The 20,087-nt window shown below is 41.4% G+C and overlaps 1 protein-coding gene across 1 annotated transcript in view; it reads right to left on the reverse strand.

The window, feature by feature from the left end:
* The window catches only part of FAM234A (family with sequence similarity 234 member A), a 93,688-nt gene that overhangs the window by 20,355 nt on the left and 53,246 nt on the right, over nt 1-20,087 (reverse strand). The window contains exons 6-9 of the mRNA XM_077448781.1: nt 19,272-19,404; nt 12,281-12,416; nt 7,512-7,652; nt 3,702-3,780 (exon numbers count right to left, since the gene is read on the reverse strand). Coding sequence (XP_077304907.1) covers nt 3,702-3,780; nt 7,512-7,652; nt 12,281-12,416; nt 19,272-19,404 — 489 coding nt within the window. The remainder of the gene's footprint in view (nt 1-3,701; nt 3,781-7,511; nt 7,653-12,280; nt 12,417-19,271; nt 19,405-20,087) is intronic.

Genomic DNA, 20,087 nt, shown 5'->3' on the forward strand with positions numbered 1-20,087 from the left:
GCCTAGAACTTAGACTGCTGACAGGCTGAAACATGAAGTTTTGCCCAGCACAGGCTCAGATTTAACTCTTGAATGGCGAGACTTTTGGTCCCTCCCTGAAAATTAATATAGGTCACTGTCGTAGGGTTATATGACTGAATTTGGAGCGAATAGGCCTCCAACAGGTTGGTCCAACCCTGAAGGGACAGCTAGGAAATGTTTAGCAGGAGGACCAAATGACTTGTCAGTGAGCTCCCAATATTCATATAGAAACAGCCGGAAAAGTTGGTGCAAAGGGAAAGCTCTTAAAAGGGACCATATATAACCTAAGCCTGGAAACAGCCCTGGAAGAGACAGCATGTTGATCCTCTAGCTTCAGGGTGCTGGCCACTGCATGAGTCAAAAGCGGTCTTCTTCAACTTGGACGTAACAGCAGAAGACTGTGACACCTAAGTGTTAAGCTCATCTGACAAGGATTTGAGCAACTCAGCATTAGACAAAGCCTCTGCATCCAATGGCTCAGAAGCCCCTAAGGGCAGGGATAAATCAAATACAGAATTTTCTGAAGAGGGCATGGAAGCACAGTGGTGGTCTCTGCGATCATAGTCAGGAAAATAACTGGGTAATTTGTATCATAAAATCTTGCATGACTGTAGTAAAAACCTCAGCTGAGATGGCAGAGAACCAGCCACACCCAAGAGGGCCAAGGAGGATTCCAAGGATGAGAAACACTAACCACAGAGAACAGCATGACTACAGTAAGAGTGCCATCAGTAGGCATGATGAAAGCAGTCTCCAACCAATTATTAGAAAGTGAGCTAGTGGGCATCTGATACAGTGGTCCCCACTGTTTTTAGAATCAGAAAAGTTGTGCTCACAGCAAAGTCAGGCATCGTACAGGTTTAGGGTAAGAAGCAAGGCCTCAAGAACTCATTAAAATGGGAAAACTGGTAGTAGGTAGGTGAGGGTCAGTGACTGCAGGGTCAGTTATATTATGAGCAACAGTGGGAAGATGCTTTTTTGACACTCTTGCATGACTCTTCATCCAGAGGAAATCCACACTAAAGCCCCATACACACTATCAGATTTTCGGCTGATTTCTGTCTTCAGATTTACCAAAACCATATAATATGAGGTCAAACCTTAGGAGTTTCAATGTATATGCAATCAGACAGGCCTTTGCACTACATGGTTTTGGTAAATCTGAAGACAAAAATCAGAAAAAAATCTGATAGTGTGTATGGGGCTTTAGTCCCACAGCACTACCCCTTCCATGGCAAAGCCAGTGGGCAAACAGAAATCAGTGGTGCCCAGTAACCTCCCGACGCTTGGCTCGACCCACCTATTCATTAACTGAGCCCTCAGAGATAGACCAAGTAAGTGCAGAGGGAATGTTAGAGAATCTGGAACTGTAAAGCAATCCTCAGCTAACTTAACCAGAACAGAATCCAGTGCCCAATGGTAACTCCCAGGCTCCTCTGCAACATCTAGTCCAGCCAGGCCCAGATGCAGTGCGGTCCAAAAGCCAGGCTGGATATGACCATGCAGAATTTAAGCCAATTACAGCGGAAACCTCCAGCAGAGGTGAAAAAAGGGTCTTGCGTAAAGATATAAGAATCACTATCAAAATCAAAGATTAGACTTTACAGAGCTGAAGGAAACATAACCATAATCCCTAGGACACTAACAAAAAACAGAGGCATGCTGGTAGTAGTGGGGGTTATATACTAGGTTGGAGTAGTTTGCTAGTGTCCACCTGTAGGCAGCAGAATACCCCGAAGGTTTAAGACTTCCAGTGTCCTTAAATGGCCAGGAAAGACAAATGTGCTTTTTATGTTTTTTATTGTCTACAGATTGCGTAGAAAATTAAAAAAAAGTATGCAAGACAAGACCACCAAAGGAAAGGCTACTTTGCTTTGAAAAATATAATATAATTGTGCATGTAAATGAATCAAACCTCCCACTGTCAGTTTGTGTGTAACTTAACTCCTTTAGCTGTATATAGCAGGATTCTGTGTCTGTGATGACTTCCTGTTGCCTTCCTTTTCCAATCCTTTATACTATATCTCCCATGATCCTTTGAGCCTATGTAGTTTCAGGGCAGGCTATGGGAGTCAATTGTACAGTTTCTGGGATTTGATGAGTTACTGTGAGTGTTTCTGGTCCTTCATGTGGGTGGTGAAAGGTGCAAGTGTGTCATACCTCCTCCTGTGTCATTCCTGTCTTGCAGCATGCCAAAGAATAATGGCTTCCTGCAAGACTACAGAGGAAGGGCTATGGGGAGGTTATGTAAATTAATCACTTCACAGAGAGCAGGACTCTGAGGGTGGGATCTGGGGGGTGAGGTTCTCCCTGTTCACACTGGTCAGCATATTTAACTGGGCAGGAATTAATTCTAATTGTAATTCATTTAATCCTGCCCAGCAGTTAGCTTTCAGAACAGGCTGTGTATGAAGGGGTTTCCTTCTTGAATAATGCTGTGATCTGTGAGGCAGAGGTTTGGACTCTTTCTGTAGGAGTGACTGGGCAAGACCGAATGCAAATCAGGATGTATTCAATCCCACCCACCATCAGAGCTGAGAAGGAAGTTACATTTACAGAGTCTGAAAGACTACAAAGTGGAGTGCACAGATTCTAGCTGCTGCAAGAAGTGGCTATTGAAGGGACAGGGTCTATCATCAGGATACACAGAGTGTCACTTGAGACAAAGCCACAACTAAACCCAGAATATCAGAGGATCTACAGACAACAGAGTAACAAGGTACAGAGGTATGATCACCCCATTCAGTTCTAGTGAAAAGAAAGTTGGAGTTCAGCTTTAAGTATTGACAAAGATAAACTAGCCCCTAGCAAAAACAGCTCTAGTCCATTATGGGTATAAAGTTGTAGCTGAAAAGGTTAAGTAACTTTAATATAGTACAGTTATTCCTTAATGAATAACTTCTAATTATCTGAACATACCACTTAAGTTAAAAGTACTCTTTTCTTACATTCAGTATGTTTAAAGAATAATGTTTGATGCACAGCAGCTTTTCCATCTCTGTTATTAACATGTTCTGTCAGCTCACAAATCCCAAATCCTACTTTATATAATTTTTACTTTTTCATTGGAGCTTTTTTTGCTTTCTTGTGTTGACTAAATATCCATATACAACAGGGATATGCAATTAGCGGACCTCCAGCTGTTTCAGAACTACAAGTTCCATGAGGCAAAGCAAGACTCTGACAGCCACAAGCATGACACCCAGAGGCAGAGGCATGATGGGACTTGTAGTTTTGCAACAGCTGGAGGTCCACGAATTGCATATCCCTGATAATTGTATCAGGGAAATGAAAAACCAAGAAGATTATTGTGTCTAAACTTTGATAAAACATTTTTGATTTGTTTAATCCAAAGTACATAAAATCAGAGGTGTTTACAGCAAATATAAACATTAACAGAATTGCAATACCACCTAAAAAAAAAAAAAGGCAAGACTGTGTGCCCAACTATAATTTTCTTGGCATTATATGGGTTCAAAATGATCACACTAGCTGATATTCACTAGATGTTAGAAAAATATTTAATCTTGGGTTCTAATGGCTATTAAAAAATGTATGCATCAAAGCGGCAGTAGAGACACAGCTATTGAAACCTGTGGATACATATTTTTTGTCCCCCTCCCCCCCCCAAAAAAAAAATAAAAAAAAAATAAAACAGAAAACAAAAACAAAACACAAACCTTCTTTCTGTTATGTCCGATTCCAATTTCCATTATTATTGACAAAGCATCTCTCTTGAAATAGCCCAGTGCTGGTTTACTACAACAAGAAACAAAAAATTGTATTTTAATACAATTAAAGTATATGTGAACCCTCACCGTGTAAAACAACCCATTCCGTTTAAAATAGAAATGAAAGGAAAAACATTTGTGTATAGCTATAAAAAGATTTTTAATATCTTTGTTTCCCACGTCTGAGTGATCACATAACCTCTGTTCTCAGCTGCATAAGGAATTCAGTAAGCTGGGATAGAAGAAACAGCTTCACACTGGTCTGTGTGTGTGTGTGGTTGGGTGTCAGGAAAAGTCTGATCATTGATGGAGAGCAGGATAAGTTCTCGTCACAGCTAGAGAACTGACCATGATGTTCTCTCATGCCTAGCGTGGTCAGTTTTTAAAAGCGGTCGTAAATGCCCCATGTACCTATGGGTAAGCTTATAATAAAGCTTACCCATAGGTACAAGGAATATCTCCTAAACGTGCACCATTTAGGTAAAAATTCACTACTTCTGCAGCCAGTGATGTCACCGGTGCAGCACACCTGAGGGCCAGCATGCTGTCCATTCAGAGTGCTGAGCCACAGCCATGGGTTCCATGCGAATGCAAGGGAATGATGTCATCATGGCTTGGCCATTTAAATGCCAGGGCCCGCAAACCCGGAAGGAAGACTGGGGGAAGATGGAAGCCCCGTCAGCAGTGACAGTGCTCCACTGGAAGGCTTTGTTTTAAGGTAAGCATGCAAGGCATACTAGCACATTATAGCATTAAATTGCAGGGAGAAAGTATTTTTTATCATAAGGAAAGCAGATGGACTGGCAGGAACACAAGAGATTTGACACAAAGAGAACAGGATTCTTTTTCATACAAGTACATGGTACAGCAGCCACATATAAGGAATATGAAATGTTGGGTTTACATATTTTTTAAGGTAATTTAATCTACCAAATGTAGACATATGGATTTAAAATGTGATGCACTTTTAGTTGACTCTGCCTAAACATTATGCTTTAGTTCTAGGTGGAGTATTCTGGCTTGGTTACAAATTGGTTCGACATGTCATTATAATGTTTCCATGCCATAGCTACTGTCTCTGATTCTGGCTTTTTGGATGTTCCCATCATTCTTGTGGTGTTTGTTGAATTCTCCACATTATTACACAAAATAAATATCCAACACATAGAGGGGGCACACTCAATTTTGCTCATGCCAGACATGCAGACTATGGAACACAGGGGGATGATCTCCCCATGAGATATATGGATCTAGGTGATTTAAAGCTTGAGCATCCACCAACTAAGAAAATATACCTTTTGGATGGTCTAACATTTTAATATTAAAACAATGAATACCAAAACAGCCTTATTTACATTTCTGTTTTAAATAGGTTATGAAAGCTTGAAAAAGTGAATACTCTGATGCTCAAAAAGTGGCTCTTACATCTCTCTGATGATGTTCCAGGCAGCATCTAAGGAGGTGTTCAGCATCGGTCTCTGTCTGAGCTCCAGAAGCATTCCAAACTTTTCACATATTACCGTATGAAGTCAAGTGAAGTTTGATTGATTTATTGCTTGTTTATATAATTGATGTAATTGATTGCCACTTGCTAGATTTACAGTATCTATCTATCCATTCTTCTATCTATCAACCACATACCACACTATACCCTGTGTCCAAGTTTTCCTGTTTATATATAAAAAAAAAATTATTGCCCCTCCTATTGAGTTGATGGACAATAACCCCCACCAAGCAGTGTGGCTGGGCTAACATTTCGATTTCAGGGTCTGGTCACTGGTGTATGGTGGGATGAAAAATATGTTTTGCGCCAGTCATTTTACCTTTTATTGCTGAACTTAATTCAAGGAGAGAGGGCTTGGGGTGCAGGATGCCCCCCCCCCCCCCCCCACCAACAAAAAATAGGACAGCTATTTTGATAGTAGTAGAAGCTCCTTTCAGAACAGACACTTGGTAACTACTGACCTGTGAGAGCAACCAAATAGATCTATGACCCTGTAAGAGCAGTCACAGTCTGTTCTTAAGAGCAGTTGATCTTGTTCAGTGCAGTGGATCTAATCAAGGTGTTCCTTGATCACTTGATAGCAGTCAATATACCTTAATTGCTGGGCAATGTATCCTTCTTACAATGTCCATCAGTTAAGGTTTTTACAGATCCTCCTTCAGGGCAGCTATCCTTAAATTGATATTAAAGTCTATTTTATTTTATTTTTTAAAACAAACATGTTATACTTACCTGCACGGTATAGTGGTTTTGCACAGAGCAGCCCGGATCCTCCTCTTTTCTGGTCCCACATCGGCTCTCCTTGCCGGACCTTCAGAGCTTTGTGCTGGAACCAAAGTGACGTCATCGCAGCCAATCACATAGCCAGAGTGCTCAAACCCAGAAGAAAGGCCGGGGGGGAAATGTCAGCCCTCTCAGCGGTGACAGCACAGTGCTGGAGGACTTTGTTCCAAGGTAAGCATTTCAAAATGCGATGCATACTGGCACATTATGCAATTGCCTTACAAGCCTAAACAGCCGCGGTTTACCAACACTTTAATTCGATTTTTACTCCATGAGTATATAACGAGTTTGGAAATTCTAGAGCAATGCTAAAAATAATACATTACATTTTAACTAAACCCATTCGATTTTAGTCGACTAAAATGTACTGGAGATTTTAGTGGACTAAATGAAAATTGGAATTGATTTTTGTCATAGTTTACATAATTGACTTAATTCAAATTTTATTTTCATTTAGTTTTCATCACTGAAAACATGCAGCCGATGAAAACTGATGAAAATATTTTTGTCTACGAAATTAACACTGGTGTTTGGGCCTGGTGACTGACTGCTCAGGCCCCAGCAGTTATGGTCACATGCTCCCTCATACCAGAAAGTCTAACTAAAGCCTAACTGGCAATAGAATCGTGTCCATTTCACATTTTACAATCAAAAGGTCATTATACTCCTTTAAAAGCTACATTAAAGCGGTTCTGCACCTAAAAAAAAATATTAAAAGCCAGCAGCTACTAATATTGCAGCTGCTGACTTTTAATAAATGGACATTTGCCTGTCCCAGGGTCCAGCAATGTCGATGGCAGATGACGAGCGATCGCTCGTCTCTCTGCTGCCCCCGCCGCCATCCTCTGTCAGGGAATCGGGAAATGAAGCGCTGCGGCTTCACTGCCCGGTTCCCTACTGCGCATGCGTGAGTCGCGCTGCGCGTCTCTTCTGGTCCCCACTGTGTCCTGGGAACTGTGCGTTTCCCAGAACACAACGGGGGGGGGGGGGGGGGCATCTGCGGGGGTCTGCGGCGGTCTGTCCCGGAAGTGGGTGCAGATACCTGGATTATCCAGGTAACTGCACCCCCCTCCCCCCTGAAAGGTGCGGATTGTGGGACCAGAGGGGGGGAGGGATCAGATTAGCGGAACTTCCCCTTTAGGGTGGAGAACCGCTTTAAGATCTAAAAGCATCTCTTGATAGAACATCAAAATAGCTGTTGTATCTTAGTAGATGCTAAAGAGCAGGGTTGCCAATACAAATTCACCTACATATTAAAGCAAATATATATATATATATACATATATATATATAAAAAATTTGCGAAACACTATGATCTGATAAAACTCGAACAGGGGATGAGTTAAAACACCAAGATAAACAAGATAAACAATGTAAAAGGTCCCATCTGTTGTCTCATGCTGATGTTACCCACAATATTCATTTTGATATTCAAGTTTTTCAAGATAAAAATGTAAAAGTCAAGTTATTACCTTAAAATATCCGTTGTGTTCACAGACCACAAAGAATGAAACTTTTGTCCATCCAGCAGTTCTGAAACTTCTGAATTCACAACCAAAATGTTGTTGTAATAACTCCCAGGAACATTTAACAAGTAGAGAATTTTTCCTGAGCTGCAATCATAAAAAACGTGCAGATGCATTCAGGCCATATTGGATAAACATTAACATAACTTTCATACAGTACAAAAAAAAAAAACACAGAAAAATTCTTATGTATCATTTGCAAATGTTAGAGCACCTTTTCATCTATTCTCCTAGGGTTATCTTTTTGTAATATCCTGAACTTGGGGTGGATGTAAACCCTCACATGCCGTGCCTCGGAAAAGTATTCATACCCCTTGAAATTTTCCACTTTTGTCATGTCAGAACCACATACAAACGTAAATTTATTTTATTGGGAATTTATGGGATAGACCAACACAAAATGGCACATAACTGTGACGTGGAATGAAAGTGGTAAATGGTTTTCAAAATGATTTACAAATAATTATCTGAAAAGCCTGGTGTGCATTTGTATTCATTACTTTGTAGAAGCACCTTTTCCTGCAGTTACAGCTGCAAGTCTTTTTGGGTACGTCTCTACCAGCTTTGCACATCTAGAGAGTGAAATTTTTGCCCAGTCTCCTTTGCAAAATAGCTCAAGCTCTGTCAGATTGGATGGAGAGCGTCTGTGAACAGCAATTTTCAAGTCTTGCCACAGATTCTCAATCAAATTTAGGTCTAGACTTTGACTGGGCTATTCTATCACATGACTATGCTTTGGTCTAAAACATTTTATTGTAGCTCTGCCTGTATGTTTAGGGTCGTTGTCCTTCTGGAAGGTGAACCTCTGCCCCAGTCTCAAGTCTTTTGCAGACTCTAACAAGTTTTCTTCTAAGATTGCCCTGTATTTTGCACCATGCATCTTCCCATCAACTCTGACCAGCTTCTCTGTCCCTGTGTCAGAAACCATGAATCAGACCGAGACAGAAGTACAGTTAAATCACACTTGTTTAATAATAAAAGTAAATAGAACAAACCTAATCATAACATGGCCAAAGTTTGGTAACCGGAACGGATAGTCAGACAAGCCAGAAAGTCAGGAAGCCAGAAATCAGCATAGGTGAGTCATTGTGGAGAGCTAGGAGATGGCAATTAACTGAGAGCTGAGCAGCCAGCTCAGAGAAGGAAGGGCTGAGCTCAGCCCTGACACCCTGCTGAAGAAAAGAATCACTACAACATGATGCTGCCACCACTATGTTTCACGATGGGGATGGTTTGTTCAGGGTGATGTACACTGTTAGTATCCCGCCACAGAAAATTTTGCTTTTAGGCCAAAAAGTTAAATTTTGGTCTCATCTGATTAGAGCACCTTCTTCCACATGTTTGCTGTGTCCCCCACATGGCTTTCTCCCAAACTGAAAATGGGACTTCTTATGGATTTCTTTCAACATATGCTTTCTTCTTGCCACTCATCTATAAAGGCCAGATTTGTGGAGTGCGCGACTAATAGTTGTCCCGTGGACAGATTCTCCTACCTGAGCTGCGGATATCTGCAGATACTCTGGAGTTACCAGGGGCCTCTTCACTGCTACTCTGCTCTCCTTGCCCGACCTGTCAGTTTAGGTGGACAGTCATGTCTTGGTCGGTTTGTAGTTGGGCCATACTTTTTCCATTTTGGGATGATGGCTTGAACAGTGTCTTCCAATATTTTTTTTATAACCTAACCCTGCTTAAAACTTCTCCACAACTTTATCCATGACCCCTCTGGTGTGTTCCTTGGCCTTCATGATGATGTTTGTTCATTAAGGTTCTCTAACAAACCTCTGAGGGCTTCACAGAACAGCTGTATTTATACTGAGATTAAATTACACACAAGTGGACTCTATTTATTAATTAGGTGACTTCTGAAGGCAATTGGTTCCACTAGATTTTAGTTAAGGGTATCAGAGTAAAGGGGGCTGAATACAATGCACGCCAAGCTTTTCAGATATTCCATAATAAAAATTTGGAAGACAAATTATCATTTTCCTTTCACTTAACAATTATGTGCCACTTTGTGTTGGTCTATCACATAAAATCCCAATAAAATACATTTACATTTTTGGTTGTAACATGACAAAATGTGGACAATTTCAAGAGGTATGAATACTTTTTCAAGGCACTGTATGAAGTACACAAATTACTGCAACTAAATATACATTAATATTTTGTTAAGAATGCAACTAGCGAAAGTACCTGAACTGGACTCGGTATAAGTGTCACCTGCATGGCTAAGTGTACATAAAACAAATCCTTTAGCGAGTAAACAGCTCCCTTGTATTTACTGTATTTAATTTGCACATTTAGTAGTTTGTCTGGAGATCAGCTTTAACAAAAATCAGGTCAAGTTACTACCAGAGCCAACAATGACATTTAACACAGGTGCCTGCACAAATGTCAATGTCCTTAATTGGTAACAAAACACTTATGCTGGTCACATGCCAATTAAAGTGGCACTAAAGGTTTGTTTATTTTATTTTTTTAAATAACAAACATATCATACTTACCGCCTCCACTGTGCAACTCGTTTTGCACAGAGTGGCCCCGAACCGGGTCTTCTGGGGTGCCTCTGTGGCTCCTCCCCACATCAGATAACCCCCAAGCGCTCCAATGGGGGGTTACCTTGAGGGCACGCTCCAGAGTCCAGCATTTGGCGTCCATAGTTGCCGAATGCAGGACTCGGCCCGCCCTCCGGCGGCTGTGTCATTGGATTTGATTGACAGCAGCGGGAGCCAATGGCTACGCTGCTATCAATCTATCCAATCAAGAGCCGAGAACCCCGGCCAGAGAAAGAGAGAGAGAGCGTCCCCGTGGGAGAAGTTTGAGGGTTCAGGTAAGTAAAACATAGGATGCATTAAGGTGAAAAAACGTGAGCCTTTACAACCCCTTTAACTTCCATCTACAAAATGGGTCAAGGAAACTTGCCAACGACCAACGTGACTGTATTAATTCCAACAGAAACTGTAGGTAATGGGTTGCATCATTTTCAGAGCAAAGGCTAGCTGAAAGTGACTGAAATCACAGAGTACAAAGCTAGTAATAAATAAGTCAGAGATTTTGGAAACAATTCTGCTGTTCAATTAAATAAAAACTAAACCTCAACTTCAAGCCCCAAAGTTCAGAGGTAAAAGAAAAAAAAACCTCATCATCTTGTACCTGTAGGTGTGAAGGATAGATCCTGTAGGCTTTGGGGTAGATGTAACACTTCAAACTGGAAGGAAAAGGTGTATGAACCAGCATTCCTTCCACAAGATGAGGACATTTCAAACATAGTCATTATTTCTTTATTTATAGTGTTCACCAAGATTAAAAAACATAACCTCAAGAGAAAACATTTTAACATGCTTGAGAGAGTCCAGAGAAGGGCACCAATGCTAATTAAGGGACTGGATTATCTCAGCTACGGGAAAAGACTGCGAGCACTGAACCTATTCTCTCTGGAGATGAGACGCTTGAGAGGGCATATGATGTCAATGTACAAATACAGTACTGGTGATCCCACAATAGGGATAAAACTTTTCCGTGAAAGGGAATTTAAAAAGACACGTGGCCATTCACTAAAATTAGAAGAGAATCTGTTTAACCTTAAACTGTGGAGAGGGTTCTTTACTGTAAGAGCGGCAAGGATGTGGCATTCCCTTCCACAGGCGGTGGTTTCAGTAGGGAGCAGCTGTGTAAGTTCACCTTACAGATTTTTCTGTAAAGGTTAACTAAGGCCCCTTTCACACGGACGATCCGTTCAGGTCCGCCTGTCAGTTTTTCAGGCGGAGCTGAACGGATGCTCCATAGAGGTCTATGGAGGGTCGGATGTCAGCAGTGACAAGTCCGCTGACATCTGACCCGCTCCAATCCGAAAAAGTGCGACAGAGGAAAAAGCTATTTTTCCATCCGTCATCGGATCGGATGACGACGGACACTGCGGCCCTCGTCACCCGATCTCCCATAGGGGAGAGCGGCGCTGTGACAGGTCCGTCCCTGCGCAGTGTGCAGAGACCGACCTGTCCTCTTCCTGCTCAGCGGAGATCGCTCCGGCGATCCCCGCTGAGCAAGCGGATATCCACGGGGCGGATCAGCACTGATCCGCCCCGTGGAAAGGACCCTTACACTTTAAAAAGAAACCTCTATCTAAGTTATTTCTTTTATTTACATTCTTATAGCAACTGACTGTCAGTCTGTTTAGCAGTGCAGACAACCTTTCATGCTTGCGGTTATTTCAGCAGCTTGATATTCATGCCTTCCTCCGCAGTGCTGTACTCAGAGACGAGCGGGTGAACATGGAAGACGAACAAAAAATAAAAAGTAATTGAAACAAGGGTGCCTCAATTTAGCACTTGACTATAAAAAGTACCTGGATTGTGAACTTTAGATGTGTGTGTGTGTGTGTGTGTGTGTGTATACAAGGATTCCTTACAAGCCAAGTGCTATGTAAGTCTCCAGTACAATTTATATGTAATTACAAAGAATACACAGTGTTTGTCAAACAAAACTCTACGACAGTCAATCTACTAGCAATGTGCGGAATTCCCATCAACTCTTATCTTTCTATATTAGTGCAAAATGTTCTGTTCACAGTATTTAGTAGAAGATAGCTTTTTTACTTCACAAGGTCAGAAATTCTTGTCTATATAAATTATATTTGGTTCACTCTGCACAATCATAATAAAACAACATGACTATGGCTTTATTGTCTGACCTTCAAAACAACACATAAAAAATACCTCTCGGATAAGATGGGTATAAAGTCTTTCATCTGTGCTTGCCATTCAGGATCATGTTTGGTGTCTGAACGTTTACTTGGTTGGCCCGCTGTTGAAGCGCATAGATCATTGACAGAATATCCTTTAATAGTGTTATCTGTGAAAATGAAGAAAACGTTGTTAATCTTTTCTGCATATTTAAACACCTAAAGGGATTTTCAAAAAGGAATGGATACAATAACAGACACAGAAAGATGAGAATTTTATTGAGAAAAGTTTACATAACGACCCGAGAGGTTACATTTATAGTGCATAAATATATCAATAGATATACAGAGGCTTCCATATAAAATAAATTCAAAGTCACGCTGCGTTTACATATTTTTATGGAGCAAAGGTGATACTCTAAGCCGAGGCAGAGAATAAGCAACTAAGCAAATAGTACAGGACTTTTAGGTTTCTATTAGGCCCAATATAGAGTGTCTGTCCACAATTTGTATGTTTCCCTATGAATTTTATAGAATAAAAGACAATGGGGTTGATTTACTAAAAGGTAAAATACTGTATACTATGCACTGCAAGTGCACTTTCTCCAGCGCTTAGTAAATGAGGTAAAAGCTTCACTTTGCAAAGAATACTCAATCACATGCAAGAACAATAAAAAACAGCATTTTTGCTAGTACATCATTAGATTTTAGAATCAGCAGAGCTTCCCCCCAGATCTAGAGCAACTGCACTTGCAGTTCACAGTATACTTGCCTTTATTTAATCAACCTCCAAGTGTGAACATTCCACAGTAAACTGTAGACATACATTGAAACCATGGCATGCAGTAGGGTGTTATGAAAACCCTGCTGACTTACTAACATCGACATGATGAATGTCTTTTTTTTTTTTATTTCTCTGCTCTACTTTGTTGTATACATTTTTAATGCAGGTGGAAATATAATGAATCTACCTTTAGAGCCCTTTCACACTGGAGGTGTTTTTCAGGCGCTAAAGGGCTAAAAAATTGTGTCTGTAAAGCGCCTGAAAAATGCCTCCCCTGCAGCCCCAGTGTGAAATCGTGAATGTTTTCACACTGGAGCGGTGCGCTTGCAGGATGTTGGAAAAAGTCCTGTAAGTACCATCTTTGGAGCGGTGTATACACCGCTCCTCCACCGCCCCTGTCCACTGAAATGAATGGGCGCCATTGCCAAAGCGCCTGCAAAACACTTCGGCAGTGGCGCTTTTCGGGTGCATTTAACCCTTTCTTCGGTCGCTAGCGGGGTTAAAAGCGCCCCGACAGTGCCCTGAAAAGCTCCACTAAAATGATGGTAATGTGAAAGGGCTCTAAAAGACTCAACTTTCCCTGAAACATTGCTTATAACATATATATATATATATATATATTTTTTATTGTTACTTCCCAATTTATTATTATGAAAATCTAAAGTTATATTTAAATTTGCAGTCAACTATTATTTTCTGACAAAAAATTCTAATACAACATTGTTTCTTGCAGCAATTGGGGGCATTCTGTACACTGTATATATATATATAGTATTCTCCTGAAATACCATTTCCTGCTTGTGGCTCTGCACACTGCTTTACCAGCAATTTCATCCCCCCCCCCCCCCCCCCACCGATTCCCCCTGTGGGACTGCTCATATAGATTTTACTTAAAACACAAAAAAAGTAATTGGTGTGCAGATGTGCATTTTTACAAAAATAGGCAGTAAAAAGCTGCAATTAGGTTTGCTAAATTCCTTGACATGGTGAGGATTTTTATCAGCAAAAATCTAATTAAAAGGGAAACTAATGGCTTTGGTCAATTTTTGTAAAAGAATCTGTACAAAGATAATATGCAATTATTGACCACTACTTGCAACTGTGCTGAGCTACATATGTTTTGGGCGGCACAGTGGTGTAGTGGTTAGCATTCTCACCTAGCAGTAAGAAGGTCGCTGGTTCAAATCCCAACCACGACACTACCTGCCTGGAGTTTGTATGTTCTCCCTGTGCCTGCATGGGTTTCCTCCGGGTACTCCGATTTCCTCCCACAATCCAAAGACATGCAGGTAGGGTAATTGGCTTCTGGCGTCTGTCCAAAATGGGCCCTAGTATATGAATGGGGACCTTGGATTGTGGGCTCCTTGAGGATAGGGACTGATGTGGGTGTAGCAATGTACAGGGAAAGGAACAATTGTAGACACTCACTCAGGTTGAACTGGCGTTTTTATTCAACCTTACTAACTATGAAACTATGTTGGTAGTTTCTGAGGCACTAACCTGTATTCTGTATACAGACCAAATAGTAATAACGAAAAGAAACATGTACAGAATATACCATATATTTTGAACATATAAACACCACAATTTTACGCAGTGCTTAAAATATTCTTAAATATGAAATATTTATGTTGCTAGGATTAGTAAGGCCCCTTTCGCACTGGGGCAGGAGCGGCATCAGCGGTAAAGCAGCAATATTTTTATCGCTGCGTTACCGTCGTTTTAGCGGCGGTATTCGGCCGCTAGCGGGCGGTTTTAACTCCCGCTAGTGGCCGAAAAAGGGTTAAAACCGCTCGCAAACTCTTTGCCGTGCTGCCCCACTGATTTCAATGGATAGGAGCGGTTTAGGAGTGGTGAATACACCGCTCCTTCACCGCTCCAAAGATGCTGCTAGCAGGACTTTTTTCATCGTCCTGCTAGCGCACCGCTCCAGTGTGAAAGCCCTCCGGCTTTCACACTGAAGTGAAAGGGGCCGTTTTTTTTCAGGCGCTATTTTTAGCGCTGTAGTGCCTGCAAACTGCCTCAGTGTGAAAGGGGCCTAAATAAATAGGAAGGTAGATTATATTTTTTCAGTTGCTTCCTGCTTTCTGGCTTAAGCCAAACTGATGTCATACATCCCAGGAATCTTCATGGGCATTTTTTTTTCTTTCATCTGGAGAAGGGGAGGAGGTTTTTTTTCAGCTAAGCATACCATTATGCATAAGCTAAGGTCAGATGGATTCCAGGAAGTACATTGTAAATGCTACATGAATCATCTACCCTTACTCAAGATGGTCACAGTTATGAACGTTAAGGGTTGTTTTTCAAAGTGATTTCAACACAAGAAAGCATGGAGACAAGGCTGGATGGATGAGTTTGCTTGAATATTAAAATGAATTAAATAGAGTTTTTAGTTTGTGGTGATCAGATGCAGTTTAGTTACACTTTAAGCAACTTTTATTTTCTGAAACCGCCTCCAAATTTTCATTATGTGGAGACTCTACCAGGAAGAACACTCGCAATTAGCATGCGTGCTTCCACTTTGTAAAACGTTGCAATGCACCTGTGCCTAGGAGCTCAGGAAGATATAAAAAAAGGTATATTCAGTCCCTCAAAAGGTCATTTTACATTATTCTAGCTATAATAAAAAGGTTTACTTCTCAAAAACAAGGTGTACTAGATTAGAATTACTGTGAAGAAATCTTTAGGTTTAGGGCACATTAGCATGTTAACTCTGACAATTACAATAGATGTTGGTTTTACAGTTTGTTTAATACAAGGCACAGACATTGGTTCTAAAGAAATGTGTATATACATGAGCTATGAAGGGCCTTTTATTGACAGTAATGTCTTCTAATATCTGACTGCTATTTAATTTAAGGAAGAAAAAGGTTCCCAGCAGAGGCTTCAGGAAGTACAAGATCCCCGCACATGGCTTTTTAGATCCTGGTTGTAGCATAGCATGGTGCTCAGATTTGATGGAATGGCCTTTTATTAAAATATGAAAGACTACCGTAAGTATGTGACACGCGTGGAAAACTATAGGCCATTTCATTTATAAATGTTAAACTGTATACCAAAATCCCAGTCAACAAGTTGCTTCCCTCCCTACCAAAATGGATCTCACTTCCCTCGCTTGTCCCCACCCCCTTTCCTGACCGGCCGGGCTGCGGGCTCGTATAAGGGTCTGATATGGACTTGGGGGGGGGGGGGGGGGCACGCCGTTTTTTTCGGCGTAGGGCTTCCCCTTTAAGTCCATACCAGGTGACGGGGCTCGTGAGGTGTCAATCTCGCCGATGGAGGCGGTGACATTGACTTCCGTCGCTAGTCCCATCTACCTGGAGCCATGTTCAAAATGAACGGACTTTTCTCCGTGTGTGGGCAAGTCTGTTCATTGCAACAAAAGTCCGGCTGACTAGCACACAGACAGCCGGATTGTCCACCAGACTGCAGAGTCCGGCAGACAATTTTGAGTCAAAACTTCTAAGTCTGCTTGACTTTTGGGAAAAAAAGTCAGCCGGAGCCCACACACGGGCGGATTGTCCGGCGGATAGTCCGATCGTGTGTACGGGGCATAAGGCTTACAAGACAAGTTGTGCTCAATTATACTGTCTTTGTGCGCTTCCCCTCATGCTAACGTGAGAGTAAATGGCCCCCTTTTTGGACTAAAATGAAATGAGACAGGGGTACCAACCCCTGTCCAACACAATTTGTCATAACCTTAGAACCCTTCCTCAGGAGTCTACACACCACACATTTGGTGGTGCAGGGAGTCTTGGGGAAGGTCAGAGAGTATACATAAGCAGCCATTGCTGAAGACACTCTGCTTTGACTGACCTGCGAATATAACTTCCTGATTTGTTGCAAGAAATGGATCACTACTAGTCTGTTTCAAATTTGAAAGTGAACTACTCCAAATCATACACTCTGCCCAGAGCAGGGGTGACCAAGAGGGATCCAACTTCCATCATTCCTGTCAGATTTCTATTGTCGCAAACTACCAAATCCAACAAGATCCTAAAGCCTGGGATAAAGCATGCTATTCCTGGTTCAGGAGAGGCACAATTTTGAAAATAAATGTTCTATCTTGTTTACTTTACACACTTCAAACAATTTCCTTGCCCACTGCTTTTTTCTTCTTCTCCGAAGACCATGATGACTACATGGAAGGGGAAAACTCAAAGATTAAGCTTTGCTCCTACGACTCTCCCTAACTATAAGAAAGGCACTGGCCTTCTGGATATTTGAAAATATTACTGAGCCTGTCATTTAAAGAGGAAGTAAACCCTGATGGGTTTACTTTCTCTTTGATTCCCTGCAAAGGTAAAGCATAATGGACTACTATGCATCGCCTAGTAGTCCATTATGTGTCACTTACCTGACACAGGAGCCAGCGAAGTCACCGCTGTCCCCTGTAGTCCGGAGCATCCATCTTCTCGGTGGGTCTCGCTGCTCCGCCGCTGTCATTCGGCGAAACCACGATGACGTCACTTCCCCGCATGCGCACTGGAGCCACCACTCACAGCATATCGCCGTTGACAGCGGCGCGCTCAGTGCGTCTGCAAGCCGCCGTCTACGGCGGTGCCTGTCTTTCGGCAAATATCTCCTAAACCTTGTAGGTTTAGGAGATATTTCTTGGACCTACAGGTAAGCCTTAATGTAGGCTTACCTGTAGGTCAAAGTTGGTTGTAAGGGTTTACAACCACTTTAACAAGAATTGTGGACTGGACCCTGCCCCAATTGTTGAAATATTGGAGATCAGTGGAACAATCTTTCTTGATGTTCCCAATGGGTAATGCCCTATAGTTACCATTGACTTAATCTCTCCAAGCTCTGAAAACCCATTTGCTAAAAAGGTTTTGCGCTCCATGTTTTCCAACTCGCAAGCAATGCCTCTTCCATTTCTTTGGGGAAAGGTCCACTCTTGCCACTTGGTACAATCCAGAATTCCCCTGGGCCAAGTGGAAAATTTATGGAAGAATATTGGGCTACACCAAACATGTTGGCAGGTCATTTTTTTTTTTTAAAAGGGGCCACTTTTTGGATCGCACAGCATGACCTTCTCACTAACCTATTCATCCAGTACTTTTGTAAGCTTACTTCCAAGTCAGGCACTTTTTGAATGCCAGGAACCTTGCCCCTTTGAATCAATATGCATGTCAAGTGCTCCTCAAAAAAGACGATTTCTTTCAATTATCTTAACTTATTCCAAAACTCATCTTCATATTGGAATACAGAAAGCCTCAAGTGTGAATGAGATTTTGGTGGTCTATTGTCTAAGGAAATTAGGACTTAACCCACATAATGATCCACAAAAGTTCCTAGCATGTAAATGTGCAAAAGAGCGGATTTAAATTAAGAGCTAGTTGGTACCACCATCCACAAAACATTAATTCTACCCTGAAGCAACTGATAAATGCTGGTGTTACAAAGCAGATGTGGGAACCTTGATCCATATTTGGTGGAGGTGCACCTCTTTGCACCCTTTCTGCTGGGAGGTTAATCACATAACCTTGTCCATTCTTGGTTGCTCCTCGGACTTTACCCCACAAAGCTTGCTGCATCATACCAGCTTGTCCAAAGGTAAAAATTTTAAATCCCTAGCGATGCACATTGTGAACGTGGCCAGACAATGTGTCTCGGTTCACTGGAGGAAACTACAATCACCTATGATTGCGGTTCTCTTGCATTAACAAAACTGCAGATATGGAGAAACCAACATATATCACTCAAGATAGTTACCCATTACACGAAGACTTGGGTTTGCTGACTGCAAGATCCACAGCTAAATACCAAAATTAACTTGCACCAGGTGATACATAGAGAATTCATACGGAAAACATTTTGATGCTCTCGAGTTAAATCATTTTAGTGAGCATTTTGGATGCTTCCTTGCTCAGATTTTCCATTATTTCCTTCTTTCATGACTACTCAGGCAAACATGACAATCGGGGGTGACATGTCTCTCTCGGATTTGCAAAGGTAACCAATCCCAATATGTTTTCATACTATACCTACCTATTTCCATCACTAGCCTAAATATTGCAAAATGAGACTCATTGATGAAAGGAGTGAAAGTGCTTTTTTTTTTTTTTTTCACTATGCTAAGGTTATACCTCATGCTGTAACCTTGGCCACCATGCTTATTATTACGTTGTATGTTGAACTTTCTCAATAAAAAAAATTCATGGGGAAAGATAAAATGAACGACTCCACGTGATCTTATTAAACAGTTTGTAAAGTATTTATGAGCATGCCTTACCTGTGTAGAATAACACATATTCTGCCTTTGACTTTGTAATATGGGTATAATGACCAACTGGTTTTTCTTCATTAATTTTCCAAGTTTGGCCAATACGGTCACCACTTTTCCCAGAGAACATGGCACTATGTAGCTAAAAGGAAACACAGAACATCCCTGAAGTTTGAATTGCATTTACAGGAAAATCAAATCTTTATTTTTTTTACAAATGCCCAATCGAAAGCCATAAATAAAAATAAAACAAAAAGCTCAATGGTCACATACTGTACTTATTAAACATGTCTTTTTTCCCTTGACTGCTATCATCTAGTATGTTTCTATGACACATTATAATGTTGTTTTGTAGTGATCAAGGCTACTGTGCACCGTATCCAACACCTCTGTTCCAGCTAAACCCAGACCGTTGTTCAATTGTACCTACATTCTCCAGCAACCCTCCCTCCCACAACACCATCTAAGCTTCTCCATTTACCCACCTCTGCATGAAACAGTAGCTGCAATTATGCATGTCTTATACGCTAAACTTATGGCAGTAAAATTAAAATGATTTATTTTATACAGTTGTGCTCATAAGTTTACATACCCTGGCAGAATTTATGATTGCCTGCCCATTTTTCAGAGAATATGAATGATAACACAAAAACTTTTATTTCATTCAGACCCTTTTCACACTGAGCTGCCCCAGGCAGTAAAGTAACGAAGCTGCTGGCAGGACTTTTTGTGAGGCCCTGCCAGCGTAGCGCCCCAGTGTGAAAGCATGAGTACTTTCACACTGGGTTTGCAGCTGAGGCTTTTTCCATGGGCTTTACAGGCACT

Source organism: Lithobates pipiens, unplaced genomic scaffold, assembly GCF_037356315.1.
Source record: "Lithobates pipiens isolate NorthernLeopardFrog02 unplaced genomic scaffold, aLitPip1_a1.2 Scaffold_22, whole genome shotgun sequence".
Taxonomy (NCBI): domain Eukaryota; kingdom Metazoa; phylum Chordata; class Amphibia; order Anura; family Ranidae; genus Lithobates; species Lithobates pipiens.